The sequence below is a fragment of the Nyctereutes procyonoides genome, unplaced genomic scaffold (genome assembly GCF_905146905.1).
Source record: "Nyctereutes procyonoides isolate TBG_1078 unplaced genomic scaffold, NYPRO_anot_genome, whole genome shotgun sequence".
NCBI classification, from domain to species: domain Eukaryota; kingdom Metazoa; phylum Chordata; class Mammalia; order Carnivora; family Canidae; genus Nyctereutes; species Nyctereutes procyonoides.
Window position 1 is genome coordinate 51,327,566 of NW_026575047.1, and position 15,429 is coordinate 51,342,994.

The following is a 15,429-nucleotide window of genomic DNA, read 5'->3' on the forward strand; positions in this document are numbered from 1 at the left end:
CCGCAGTCCCCATTTATCCACAGGGGATATGTTCTAAGACTCCCAGTGGATGTCTGAAACCATGGACAGTACTGAACCCTATATATACTGTTATTTCCCATACATACATATTTATGGCAGAGTTTGATTTATAAATTAGGCACACTAGGCCACCTAGGTGACTCAGTGGTTCAGCATCTGCCTTTGGCTCAGGTCATGGTCCTGGGATTGAGTCCCGCATTTGCTCCCTGTGGGGAGCCTGCTTCTCCCTCTGCCTATGTCTCTGCTTCTCTCTCTGTGTCTCTCGTGAGTAAATAAAATCTTAAAAGGAAATAAATTAGGCACACTAAGAGATGAAGACCAATTACAAAACAGAGCAAGTATAACAATACAGCGTAATAAAAGTTTTGTGAGTGTGGTCTCTCTCAAAGTATCTTATTGTATTCACTCTTTTTTTTTTGTATTCACCCTTCTTGTGATGACGTAAGATAATAAAATGCCTATATCACCTGATGAAGTATATCATCACTTGATGATGTAGGCATTGTGACATAGGGATGGGCTACACCTGACCTGACCACATGCCACAGTTGATTGTGAGTAACTGAAACCACAGAAAGCAAAACTGCGGATAGGAGGCACCACTGTAACAGGATGTAATGTGGTCTCCTTCTCGATCATTCACAACCTCAATCTGATCATGAGAAACCTCAGGTAAACCCAGATCGCAAAATAACTTAGTGGTACTGTTCAAGGGATAAGGTCATGAAAGACAAGGAGCAGATGGGAGGAGACCAAGGAGATGGGACTAACTAAATGCAAAGCAGGATCCCAGAACAGAAAAGGGATATTGGCAGGAAAACCAGTGACCTCAGCATGTACTTTAATGAATAGTATTGTACCAGGATTCATATCCTGGTTTTTTTTTAAATTTTTTTAATTTATTATTTATAATAGTCACAGAGAGAGAGAGCGAGAGAGGCAGAGACACAGGCAGAGGGAGAAGCGGGCTCCATGCACCGGGAGCCCGACGTGGGATTCGATCCTGGGTCTCCAGGATCGCACTCTGGGCCAAAGGCAGGCGCTAAACCGCTGTGCCACCCAGGGATCCCCATATCCTGGTTTTGATCATGGTTCTAGGATTCTGTAAGATGCTGACACAGAGGGAAGCTGGGGAGTTGGGGGAAGGTATATACTTTCCGTACTGTTTATGTACAAAAAAAAATTTTTTTTTAAAGATTTTATTTATTCATGAGAGAGACACAGAGAGAGGCAGGGACATAGGCAGAGGGAGGAGAAGCAGGCTCCATGCAGACAGCCCCATGCAGGACTCAATCCTGGGACTCCAGGATCATGCCCTGAGTCAAAGGCAGAAGAAGCTCAGCTGCTGAGCCCACCCAGGCGTCGCTGTAACCCTTCTTTAAATCGAAAGCTACCTCGCTACCTCGAAAGGAAAAGTTAAAAAATAACACCATCTGTATTTAAATAAAAAGAGGATGGGGCAACTCTTATTTACACAGGTATTGAACAACTCTAAAATATAGTTAAGAGGAAAAAAAAAAAGCGAGATATACAACAGCGTGTCAGGGTGCTCATATTCATATGAAAAAGTATGCAAATAGTGATATTTTGCATTTCACACCTTGTGCATACATTGCTTACTCAGAAAACAAACTGATTCTGAAAAGTCACACCAAGAGCCAAGCATCTGTGGTAGAGATGGTCTTTGCTATCATTACTTAGCGCCTGCAATGCATATTTACAAAGTATCTGTCAGATAAATGTAAAAATGGCATTTTGGCTTTTCCGGAATGAATTCTTTTTTCATCCTCAAAACCACTGCCTCATTCAAGTCCTCTTCCTCTGGACAAATGCAATCATTTCCTGCAGGCTGTCTTGACTGCAGTCTTCCTCATGCTCAATATATCTGCAGAATCTCTTTGGAAACACAGATACCAACTTAACCCATCCATTGTTCTCTTCAGGACTCACTTAAAACCCCTATGACATAGGCCCTCCTCCCTGCTGCCTCCACGCACCCATGTACTAAGTGCACCTGACTATCCACATCCCATGGATCCTCTGCACCCCTACCCAGGCTGTGGCTTCTCCCAGGTGAGCTTGCCCTGCCCGGTCTCCAGGACCCCCTCCCTGCAGGCTGGGCTGCACCACACCAGAGAAGTAAAGTGAACAGTGAGCGTGACCTGCTGCCTGTCGTCAGAGAGCTCAGTCTAGGGAAGGAACCAGAACTGAAAAAATCAAGAGTCATGAAATCATCCTCCATATTCTACAAGGCCAAATCCAGGACTTTGTAAAAACTTTCCTTCTTTTCTCCGTTCTCACCAGGAAGAACCCATTAGGGTTCTAAGAGCACTCCACACCAACTGGTCCTGCCAAGTGACAGTGCCATGTGTCTCACCTGCTACCCCTTTGGTTCCCCTCCATCCTGAACTCCTAGGGGGCATGGGCAGTCTTTCATCACCTCCTCCTCTCATTAGTTGGCACATGCCTGGAAGCAAATGGTACCCACCAAAAAGGCCTTGCTGAATGAGCAAATGAATGGATGAACGAATACATTCACGAGTGAGGCCATGCACTGCTTTGATAGCATGAGGGAAAAGCTGATCTACTCTAAGCATTTACTAAGCTCAGGCATCAGGCTAAGTACTTTATCAGAATTATCTCATTACCACTCATGTCAATCTTAGGAGACAGAAATAATCACTCATCACACTTTGGAGTGACCTACCCAAGCTGCAGAGCTGGGACCTTTCCTGACCCTAGAAAAGACACTCTTATCCACTGGTTATAATACAGTTCTTGATGGGTCCCAATTTCCTCTTCTACTTCCTCCCCCTACAATCTCACATCCTCTGCATCAACCAGGCACGAGTGTTCATCACTGTTTCATATTTGCAGTGGAATGGAATGGTTTGGGCCCTCTGCCTGCAATGTTCTGTTTGCAAGCACTGCTGGGCAACATAATCTTGGCTCAACTGAAATGTACAGCCACTTAAGCCGCATCAGGGGTGGGGTTGGGGGTGTACTGGCTCCCCTAGCTCCTGGCCAACATTGGAAACTAGGATGCTCAGCTTGAGACCAACTCCTGGATAAGAGGAATAAAGGAGAATCATGTTTGTAATGTACAGGTAATATTTTATCCCATCCTGGATTTTAACTTTTTGTTAAATGGTGAAAGTATCAAGTTTTACAGGAAAAAAAAAACTTTAATAGAGTCAGATGGGAAAGTAAAAAAACTCAAAACCAGAAAAATAAAAAAAAAAAACAAAACAAACACACACCAAACCAAACCAGCAGCAGTGGAAAGCTACTGGTCTGGGGCAAAGAACAAGGAAAATGAAACAGCTGTCTTGTTCTAGCATCTGTTGCCTCACTGGCTACATTCAAGGTTTGGCAAAAGTCGTATCAATTACATTTTGTAGCAGAGTGTCTCCAGCAGCTGCGTGACAAATAAGCCAATGCCAAGCTTCCTTCCTGGCATACTGTGAAAACACAGGCAAGGTCTGAGTTCCTCCTAAGACAGCACTGTTCGTGCATTCAAAGCTTTACCATTTTTCTTCAACTAGTGGTGTCTGGTGACCGTTTTAAGTGCTAGGAAGGTTGTTTTGATTCTTTCCCTTACTGGGCACCCATGAAGTATTTGGAGAACAGCTCTGTCTCAAAGCGTACTGAAGGCGATGGTTATGTAAAAACCCTCAGAAATGTGTTGCTGATAACACAAGCCAAAAGGGAGATAAAATAAGAGCTGTATGAAAAGGTTACTAATCTAAATTTTCCACAAGTACTACTGCAGTTTGAAGCCTTCCCCCCGGCTGGCATGCCAGCCCGACTTCTGGAAGGCTCCCTGAGTCCTGAGGCTGGTCACTCCTTCCATGTTCTATAGGTTGCAGAGATGGTTACCTGGCTGGGGCCACTTTGGGTGGGGGGAAGGGGGGAGGCTGCTGGGTGAAGGCAGGGCCAGGGTCCTCGGGCATCTGCTGGCAAGGGGAGGGGATCAGGGATAAGAAATGGCAGATAACACACAACTTGCAAAGTCTGGAGAGCTCTCTGAGGAGGCAGTCTACTGTAAACTTCCAAACACTTCTGGAAAATTGGGGCCATCTGCTGCCAAAGCCCAACAGTTTTGAGAGAGGCTGCAGATGCTGGGCAGGAGACTGAGACTAAGGCAGGCAGGAGAGCTTTCAACCTGGCACCGAACCCAACATCCTACTGCGTGGCCCTGTCTGTCTGAGAGGGGCAGGGAGAGGCTGTGGCTTGGGCCAGCCATCCACTCTGGCCAGGTACGCAGCATTAAAGGGGCAGGTTTCATTTAGATAGGCAGGTCCCAAGACCCACTGAGTGCGAGATCCCCCAGGAAAGCTGTCTTCTAGAGACTCAAAGGCCAAAGATCTGAAGGAGGGCATTAAAACTTCTGATATCCTCAGGAGGAGCTTCTAATGACCCACTCAGTTGAGAAGTGACCAACATCAGAGAGAAAGAACCTATGGTTCCAGGTGGAATTCTGATGCCCTGAGCTTCCTGGACCCCACAGGGATCTCTAGCCATCAAGATGCCTGTGAGAATCTCTGTGGGATTTGGGAAAGTTTGCAAAGAGCCTTTGCAAACTTGGGACTGGGGCTGTGCCAAGACAGAGCTACAGGACACTTCACATTAATTCCTGGTGCTCCCAGGGTAGCAGAAGTAATGTCAAGAACAGCATAAGGAAGGATGTGGAAAAGGACCAGCCAACAAGACTGTCAGCTAAACAGTGTCCTCTCTGCCACTGGCTCCAGGATGGAAAAAAAATGATACCAGCTAACCTTTACTGAGTGCATGTTACATGCTAAGTACTCTAACTCATGTGTTACTCAGCCCTCAGAATAACCCTATGTAATATGTAAGTAGAGCCATTTTTCCCATTTTGCAGATTGGAAAACTGAGGCAGAAGAGGCTGTGTAGCTCACTCAAGAGGCAGAGGCAAGACATGACCCTGGGTGTCTGACTTGGGAGACTACCTTCTTAAACATCATGTGATATGAACAGCACCTCCACACTGTACTGAAAAGCTGAGAGAACTAAATGGGAAGAGCAAACAACAGGTAGAAAGAAGGCATGAAGACCCTTAAATGCCTATTATCATTCCAGACACCCTCGCCTTCCTGAAACAGCTGGCCTACAGCTTCTGTGCTCGATACTCAAAAAAAAAAAAAAAAAAAAAAAAAAAAAAGCAAGCAAGCACGATAGGCCCATCTCTGTCCATTGCAAATGCCATGATGTATAGGCACACTCTTGCTCAGGTCAGTTATAAGGCTGGTGTTCATCACTTCCCACACTAACTTCCTTTCCAGGTGGGGTGGTCATGTGCAGACTTTCAGGGCAACCATGGTGGAATGTGTTGCCAAGAAGGCTGTAGGGTTAAGGGACAAGTGGTCATTACATAGCAACTTTCAACTCAGAATCTCCAGGAACCAGGGTGATAAGCAGGGATGGGTATATATCCTTCATGCTGGAAAAGGGTGGGGGCTTTAGGAGGTCGTGGTCATTGTCAGAACATTGTCCTAACTCCCCACTTCCCGCTCTGGTCTCCAGGAGCAATGTCACAATTCTTCCTTTCAGTTGGCGATACCTACACCTTGGGCTTTCTTACCCCTTGCTTCACTCAGCAGGATAGCTGAGCCCCAATAGCTTTAAAGTCTTATTAAATAGTGACTATGCTTTCCAGTGACTTTCCTGAGACAGGAGGAACTTGTAATCATAAAGAAGATGGATTGAGCTAATTGCGTAAAGTTCATTTCCCCTTTGTAATAAATATTTACCATCCAGTGTTTATAACTTTTATGTTTGGACTTTCTTAAATGCTTTATTGAATTAAAAACATCACATTACCATTGGCTAAAAGAGGAGACAGCTATATTTGCCAATAATTGCTGCAAGAAATGCCAACTATTGATGCCAATTTTTTTTGGTAGTTCATATTTCCATAGACAGCTTTGAGCCTTACAATACCAGCATTTTGCAGACAGACATGAAAGATGTAATGGTGATGGTGTGGGGATCTCCAGAGCCCTAGACATGAAAATGGACTGTATTTTAATTTTTCTTGGTTCTCTTGTATGCAAATCTTTAAGAAGGCAAGAAATCTGGTTAGTGTTTGAGGCTAGGTTGCTCCCAAAGCAACTGTTTTTCCAAAGTCATTTACCCTATGCCTTTGAATGAGGAAATGGCTTATAATTTTGATTGATCTTAAAATGCCTATGAATTGTGTCAAAGAACATACACAAAGTCCCAGTCAGAAGGAGGTTCTGTATTTAAAATTCTGTCTAAAGCCTGTAAACACCTTTGCAGAATAATATTTGTCAATGCATAATTATAAAATTCATAAGATTGCTAAGGAAACAATTAAATTTAAGTATCATCCAAAATACAAAAATAAATACCAACTTGTAACACAGTGACCCATGTGTTTTTTGGTCAACATATTACCTGAGAACATCTGGCTCTGGGTCTAATAACCACTGTAATTTCAAGATTATTTATCTATTTGAGAGAGAGAGAGAGAGAGAGAGACAGACAGACAAGAGAACAAGTAGGGGGAATAGCAAAGGGAGAGGGACAGACAGACTCTTGCCTGGGCAGGGAGCCCAATGTGGGGCTCGACCTCATGACCCTGAGATCATGACCTGAGCGGAAATCAGGAGTCAAATGCTTAATCGATGGAGCCACTCAGGCACCCCTAACCACTGTAATTTTAAAGTAGTGGTGAGTCTAAATGATAATTTGAGATAGCAGCTACAACTGTCACGCAGTATGAACTATCTGGGCGTCTTAATCCCGACAGTCATGGGTGCTGCTAAGACTGCTGTGGCTTACTGCCAACATCCATGGGTGAAGGAAATACAGTTGACCCTTGAACAACACAGATGTATGATTGCTGACCCCTGACACCATTGAAAATCCACATGTAACTCTTGGCTCCCCAAAAACCTGATTGCCAATCACCTACTGCTGATTGGAGGCATTCCCAATAACATAAGCAGTTGATTAGCACATATTTTGTATGTTACCTGTATTATATACTGTATTCTTACAAAAAATTTAGTTTAGGTAAAAGAAAATGTTAAGAAAATCATAAGAGAAAACACACTCAAAGGCACCTGGGTGGCTCAGTTGGTTAAACATCTGCCTTCGGCTCAGATCATGATCTCAGGGTTCTTAGATGGAGCCCCGCATCAGGTTCCCTGCTCAGTGGGGAGCCTGCTTCTCCCTCTCCCGCTGCCTTTCCTCCCCAGTTCATTCTCTCTCTCTCTCACTCACTCTCTCTCAAATAAAATAGAATCTTAAAAAAAAGAGAGAAAATACATTCATAGGACTGTACTGTATTTATATATATAAAAAAATCCATGTAGAAGTAGATTCATACAACTCAAACCTGTGCTGTTCAAGGGTCAACTGTACTCATGTCAGTTACAGATTGGAGAAAAATAAACTTTCATTATCCTTGTTCACAAAACCTCTGAAATCTATCTCTGCAGATCCTGGTTCAGAACCCCTGCTTCTGTACAATAATAAAGATGTGTCCATGAAAAATACAATCCTCTGAGACGATGGGCCTCTACCTTCTGCCAGGGATAAGCTTTTGTTCCTCATAAAAGGCAGAAGCAAAATGAAAATTCTTCTCACCGGTAGTCATGGTGGTTAGTATTTTTCTCAAAATCTAATCTCCCCAGTTTCTTTTCTTCTTATTTTTATGGGTCTGTATTCCAGAAAAAGAATAAGAAAATGTTCAACTCCTCAACACTGGTGTATTTTGTGGTTTTCTTCCTTTGGCGGTGTCCAACCTCTGTTACGTTTTATTGTTTTTTTGTGTGTGATAGGCTTAAAGTTCTAGAAATTTCTAAAACATACACACACACACCCCACTTGCCTCTCTGATGTTTAGGTACTTTTCCAACCTATCCCCCTACTGCTCTGCACAGGCATGCCAGCTGAGGGGCTTGCCAGTGAAGTTCTCACCATCAACAAGCTTTGGGGGAGCCTGAACCTGAAAACATGGACAAGTGTTCCCAACTGTCATGTGTGAGTGTGGTTTGTAAAAGAAGAGGTTCCTCCAGATTTTTGGAGTTGTAATGGCTTTGTGATATTCATTCCCCTAAAATTCCTGGCTAGGAGTGTTTTTCTTTTCACTGTATCTAGAAACTAGTAACTTTTTTGCCCATTAAAGGGGGCCTCATGTGATTTGGAGAATTTTACTGAGAATTCTGCATCGCAGTCCCCTCTGAAATAACTGGAGATCCTTAACAGGTCATGATGTCATGGGAGTGATTATTATAAAGAACTGGACAGCTGGAGAAATGGGATGCACACGAGGGCCACATGGAGACTCCCCATGCAGAGGCCCTAATGTCAACTGCACCATTTTCTTAGCAGAATGGAGTATAAATGACTAACATGAAACGTGCACTTACAACCCACCTTTACATAACCTAGTTCTAATATGCTTAAGGGGTCACTGTAATATATGCTCACATTTTGTTTCATTTGTTGGCTTATTAGCTATAACTTTGTTGTATTAGTTATTGGTTGATTTATAGTTTCTTTCTGTGCAATTATTCTATCTAGTATATAGTGCAAAAACCTTACAATAGAATCTGACCCTTCCTCCTGTTCTGGCCTCTATGTGAATATCATGTGTTTTACTTTTATGAATGTCATAAACTCTACATTACTGTACTGGTTTCCCATGGCAAACTAGTGTTTCCTACTGCTTCTCTAACAAACATTGCTGTAAATTTAGGGGCTCGTGAAAACGCCAATTTCTCATCATACAGTTCTGGAGATTGAAAATCCAAAATCAGTCTCAATGGGCTTAAATCAAGGTTTTCACAGGGCTGGTTCCTTCTGGAGGCTCCGAGGGGAGAGTCTATTTCCCTGAATTTTCCAGCTCCTAGAGGCTGCCTTGCCCTCCTTGGCTGATGGCCACCTCCTTGCATGATTCCCACCTCTTCCTTCTGCTGTCATGTCTCCTACTACCTACTCTGATCTCCTGCCCCCCTCTCAGTAAGGACTCTTCTGATTATATCAGGCCCATCCAGATAATCCAGGAAATATCCCCATCTCAAGATCCTTAATGGAATAAAATCTGAGAAGTCCCTTTAGCCATCTAAGGTAAAGCTCACAGGTTCTGGGGATTAGGACATGGGCATCGATGATGACTGTATTCTTATTTTTTTCTTTAAGACAGTTGTTTAATCAATCAATGATCTTTTAAAGATATTTGAGTATATTTAAGTATATCATATATTCACCCATGTAGTCACAACTTCCAGGGTCCTTCATTTCTTTGTGTAAATTGATATTGCCATCTACTATAATTATCTTTCTGCATGAAAGATTTCTGTTAATATTTCTTACAGTATGGGTTGGCCAGCGATGAATATTTTTAGTTTTTGAAAAACAGAAAATCTCCATTTCACCTTAATTTTTCAAAGAGATTTTTGCTGGGGGCTGATTTCTAAGGTCACAGGCTTTTTTTCCCTCAGTACTTTAAAGATGCTGCTCTACCATCTTTAGGCTTGCATTGTTTCAAATGAGAGATATGCCATCTTTTTTACCTTTGTTTATGTGTTCATAACTTCTACTCTAGCCGTTTTAAGATTTTCTTTTTATCATTATTTTTAAGCAAATGGATCATGATAAGCGTTGGTCTAGATTTCTTGTTTATGTTTCTTGTGCTTGAGGGTCATAGCTTCTTGGATGTGTGGGTGTATCATTTTCATCAAGCTTGGAATTTTTTTTAGCCATTATTTCTTCAAATATTTCTGTCCTTGCTCTCTCTCATTTCCTTCTGGGGTATCATCTGCATATACATCTTAGGCCACCTGAAGACCCATAATTCACTGATACTGTCTTCTTTTTCTTATCTGTCCTTTTCCTGTTTCATTTTGGATGATTTTAATCACTTTGTGTTCAAGTTCACTGATCACTTCTGCAATCTCTCATTTCCTAGCAATAGAGTCTTTTTCACTTCAGATAGTATAGTTTTCACTTCTAGAGGTTTCCTTGGCATCTGTTTTATATCTTCCATATCTCTACTTAACATGTTCAATCTTTCTGCTACCTTCTTGAACCTGGACAATGGTTACAATTACTGTTTTAATGCCCTTGTCTGTTAATTCTATCTTTTGTGTCTTTCTTGGTTAGTTTTGATTGACTGATTTTTCTCCTCATTATGGATGTACTTTTCGGCTCCTTTGAAGGCCTGGTAATTTTTTATTTGATGCTAGACATTGTGAGTTTTATTTTATTAAGTGTTGGATGGTTTTCTATCTCTACAAATATTTTTGAGCTTTCTTCTAGGACCTGGTTAAGTCACCTGGCAAGAGTTTGATCCTTTCAGATTTTGCTTTTAAACTTTATTAAGTGGCACTAGACCAACATCCAGGATAAGGCTAATTTTGCCACACTACTGATGCAACACTCTTCTGTGCACTTCACATGAGTTCCAGAGATTGTTTCCTCTAATATTTTCAGATGGCCTTGGGTAGTCTTCTCACATGTACATTGCTGAGTACTAAGCTAAAGATTCATGGAGCTCTTGTGCACATTTCTGAGGTTCTTTATAAAGCTTTTTATTCTATGGTACCTCTCTCTGTGAACTCTAACTTCCTTGGCTTCTCTGTGCTCCCAGTTCCACTTCTTCAACTCAAGAAGACTTGTGTCTTCTCTGTTCTCCCTCTCTGTGCCACAGCCTGGAGACTGTCTAGGAAGTAAGCCAGGATAATCAGAGGGCTCACCTTATGTCCTTGACATCTCTCAAGGATCACAATTCTTTCTTGTTGGATGTCCAATGTCATGAAAAATCACTATTTTATATAGTTCATTTGATTTCTTAGTTGCTTAGTTGCAGGTGCGAAGGTAAATCTGGTCCCTATTACTTTATCTTGGCCAAAGGCAGAAGTCAGAATAAGAAATTAAAGGCAAAATTGGGAGTGTGGTCATTTCATTGTATGAGATCCAACTCAACCCTCAAGGGAATTAAAGAATAGTAATGGTTATAAAGATCAGTTTGGCATTGGATTAAAAGACCTTTATGATTGGTTCTCGATGTCTCTGGCTGCCAGAAAAGTATAGGTTTTACATAATGCTTAATTTTTTCATGATCCTGAGAAGTTCAATACAGAGAAATGCTGATCCTACAGATGTACACAGACAGATTAGTTCTGTGTTCCACTGGATGGGAGTCAGTGTTTTCCAGAAAAGTAATAATAGCACAAATATCAGCTCAAATACCTCAGTGCTGATGCTGTGACAGACTCAGTTCTCAGCACCTTATGTGTAGTGACTCACCAGGAGCCTTGGATTTCAATGATGGCACTAATGCACAGCACAGAGACATACAGAGATGGTCACCAGAACCAGCCTACAGTCACTCACCACTAGATCTACTGTGCTGCTTTGAACAATTTCTTGCCTTGGGAAGAAGGCACAGGAAGGAATAGATCCCTGCAAAAAATTTGATGGAGTCTTATATGTATGTTGGCTGGAACTCATGACCCCGAGATCATGACCCGAGCCAAAATCAAGAGTCACACACTTAACCAGCTAAGCCACCCAGGCGCCCCTTACCAAATTAAAATTTTATTTTATTTTTAAAAATTTTTTGTTATATATATTTTTTTAATTGGAGTTTGATTTACGGGGAATACAAATTAAAATTTGAAATAGCATGGTCAGGGTAGGCCTCCTTAAGAAGGTTACCTCTGAAAAAACAAAGCCCCCCAGACTCAAAAAAAGATGAGGCACCTAGTCACAGGGACAAGTGGAGGAAGAGTGTCCAGGGAGAGGATGCAGGCAACATGAAGCAGAGTGTGTTGTAGTCCTGCCAATAGCATGCCTTGCCAGTTCAAGAAAGAGCAGGAAGGCAATTTAACTGGAACAGAGTAAGTGAAGGGAATGCCGAATGAAGTGAAGACAAGTAAGAGGAGAAGTGGCTCATACCCACACCAGAAAGTCAGTGTTACAGGGAATAAGAAAGAAACAACACTCTTGCTCTTCTGCTATACTGAACACCAGCTGAAACATAGACCCATAAATGTATAACATAAGTAAACAGATGATAAAACAAGGCTTAGAATCCCTTAGTTGGGGGGCATCTGCGGGCTTAGTTGATGAAGTGTCTGACTCTTGATTTTGGCTCAGGTCATGATCTCAGGGTCGTGGGATCAAGCCCTGGGTTGGGCTCCGTGCTCAGCTCTGCTTAAGACTCTCTATCCCTCTCCCCCTTGTTTGCTGTCTCTCTCTCTCTAATAAATTAATTAATCAAAAACAAACAAACAAACAAACAAAAAGAATCCCATAGCGGTGTGCTGCATAGTTTGGCTTTGAGTCCTATGGTGTGTCCCAGGCCTAGGGCAGCACTCGCAAAAGATCTTGTCCCCAGCTGGCCTCTGCCTCTCCCTTCCAGCAGTGCCTCTTGTGGGTTAGCAGGACATTTTTCTCCTGAGTGAAGTTACCACCATCTGACTGTGAGATTCACAATGAAGGAAGCACCCTCGCCACGCAAACCGAAAATTTCTGCCAGTTCCCTGAGGCTGCAGGTCATCTAGTCAGACGTGCTGACAGGTGCTTCTTCACTCTGGCTAGGTACTGGGGAGAAAAACGTCCATTTCATTTTATTTAGTACTGAAGAACTCTCAAAGAAAAGGCAAGTGGGAAGATATATTTTGTGGTTCTGCTGAGCTGTGGCAATTCATTCTCAGCTTTCCTGTAACTCACAAAATGAGAAGATCTCACTTTATATACTTGTATCTTAAGCTTCTAGGGCAAAAAAAAAAATCACATAGCTAAGCTGATCAGTGCTTGTTGACATTTCGCCATGTTCTTTGAACAAAATGATGCTAGCAAAGGAAAATGAAATACCAGGTCACCTTCCTCCCTTTTGGGGTTTGTCTTTAAATGACTATACATGGCATTTCTTTTCTCCCTCGGTTATACACACACCTGGGTTTAGTCTGCAGGCCACCCCTCTTCCTGACTGGGTGACCTTGGCACATTACCTAACCTCTCTCAGCTTTTGTCTTCTCATCTGTTAAATGTGGTTCAAAGCCTCTGCTTCGACAATTATAGCCAGGGTTTCTGTGCCAGTACATGGAAAGTTGACCCTTCCTAAGCACTCCCTCTGCCTGGGAAATCATGAGCTCCCAGTATAGATATCTCCTTCCTCTTATCCCTCCTCCTGGCCCAACTGGTATACAATTGCCTGGGTCCTAAGAGGCAAATATGACTGCAGTTCTCAGGAGGGAGGCAATCTCTGCCCAGCTTCCCCTCCACACACACACACACACACACCCCTGCCCCCTGTCCATCTTTCCCCTGGTTGGGCTAGTTTAGCCTGGCCTGCAATATCCCACCAACCCTGAGGAGACCCCCACAGTGAGCTGAGTGGCTGCTCTGTGCCCTGTGACTCAGCTGAGCACCTCCCTTTTCTCCACCCTGGCTGCCCAGGGCATCTCTACTCTTCCTGAATGCTCAGGGTCCTCTCCTGTGGTTCCATCCACATGGATTTTGTGCTGTCACCACATCATCAGAGGAGCCTCTGAAAGCTGCCCTTTCTGATGACTCTGGGCCATCAGGTACTTTTAAGGACTGAAGGCTGGGACAGGCAAACAAGGTGCTTCCTGGCTAGCACGTGGTATATGAAGGAGAGTGTTAATGGTCAAGGCCAATGGTGAGCACCAGACGCCAGTGGCAGACTGCCAGAGATGATTTCATCCTGGAGCTCACTGCATTTCCCCATAGAGGTGTCCTTGTACCTTCCAGGTTCGAGGCATTGGGGTGTAAGGTGGGAGATGGCTCTCCATTACCAAGGTCTGGAAAGGACACTTCCTGGCACCTCCGCAGGGGGATGGAAGAGGATTCAGGACAAGGCTGTGAACAAATGCCCTTTGGAGAAACAGCTGGCAGGAGGTGCTAGACTGGTTTTGAGGTGCAACCCTCTTCTGCACCCCAAACAAGGGCAAGCAATGCTCCACCTGAGGACTCGCCCCGATTTCCTGAACCAACTCCCACAGAGCCAGGAAGTCCTTGAGGGGGCAGTGTCCTGCCTTATGGGCTCCAGGCTGACTTGTTCTGCTGCCTGTGACCCTGGGGTCTCATTCTGGAGGCATAGTCCCTGGTGTGTCTGTCTTGGAGTTGGTCTTGCCCTGGGTTCTTGCTCTGGGAACCCGTCCAGCCCTCCAGGCTCCCTCCCTGGGACTCGATGCCATCCTGAGCTCCAACACCAGGACAGCCCTTCCACTGGGTATCTCCTGAGTCCTACATGTCCCCACCTCACCTAGTTCTCCTGCTTCTGTCCTTCTGGCTCTGCTCTCCTACCTGAGCCAACTGCCAGCTAGAACACAGGCTGCTCTGACCTTCCCCTGGGCCAAGTAATGGAGATGGCACTGCCCCAGGTCCTGGCACATCCATCTTGGCACCTCTATCCCCAGGGGTGGCCAGGCCACAGCTTGTTGTCTACAGCATAGTGAGAAAGTGTGTGCTCTGTGGGTAAACAGACCTGAGACAAATCCTTGCTCTACTTTCTACTAACCAAGTCATTTTGGATGACTGCATAACCTCTGATGCTTGGTGTTACCATCTGTACACTAGGGAGAGCAATCCAGAGAGCCCGTGGTGAGGGCTAATCTGACTCACACATTAGGTAGCAAAGGACAAAACACATGAGCATTGCTCACTGAATGGTAACATCTTAACAGGGTTATTGACGCTACTATCAAATAGCCAATTTATTATTTATTAGATATTCTTGACCTGACACTTTCCAACACTTCATGGCTTTTTGCTGCTTTCCATAGCTACCCAGGGTTTAATATCAGGTGACATCACATCACTTCCAAGGAGGATGGGTGAATTTTCTTTTCCCTAGTGTCCTAAATTTTTCATGTTACGCCATTAGGCTATGAAAGAAGAAAGAAAGAAAAAAGAAATGCCTTTGGATTAAAACAAAACATTAGGTTCTTCTTGTTGGTAGGGACTCTGAAGTGTGCCCCTATAAAGCTGCCTGTGTGTGAGGAAGTGTGTATGTTTATGTGTGAGGCTCTCTATGCGTGCACCTGTGCAACTGCCTGTGAGGGTGTATGTATATGCAGGCCAACGTAAGTGAAAATGTGCATGCACGTATGTGTGTGTATGTGTGTATGTGGCATATGGATAGCTGTATCCTCCGACAGAAGCCAGATGCTCCTTCCTGTGTCGGTCCTCCAGTGGCTGCTTACCTCCATGTTTCTGCAGAAGGTGGCGTTGGTGCCAAACAGGATCTGGCACTGCTCGTTGGCACTGTAGTGCATGCCCGGCAGCTTGTGAGGGAGACGCACCACGTGCTGGCTCCGGGGGTCTGTGACCAGCAAACAGGTGCTGACTTTCGACCTGAAATGGCCAAGAGGCAAGTTGACT

General features: G+C 43.8%; 1 protein-coding gene across 4 annotated transcripts in view; it reads right to left on the reverse strand.

The window, feature by feature from the left end:
* ADAMTS17 (ADAM metallopeptidase with thrombospondin type 1 motif 17) overlaps positions 1-15,429 on the reverse strand; it is a 325,031-nt gene that overhangs the window by 143,692 nt on the left and 165,910 nt on the right. For all 4 annotated transcript variants that reach the window (XM_055326445.1, XM_055326443.1, XM_055326444.1 and 1 more), the window contains exon 10: positions 15,252-15,402. In XM_055326445.1, coding sequence (XP_055182420.1) covers positions 15,252-15,402 — 151 coding nt within the window. The remainder of the gene's footprint in view (positions 1-15,251; positions 15,403-15,429) is intronic.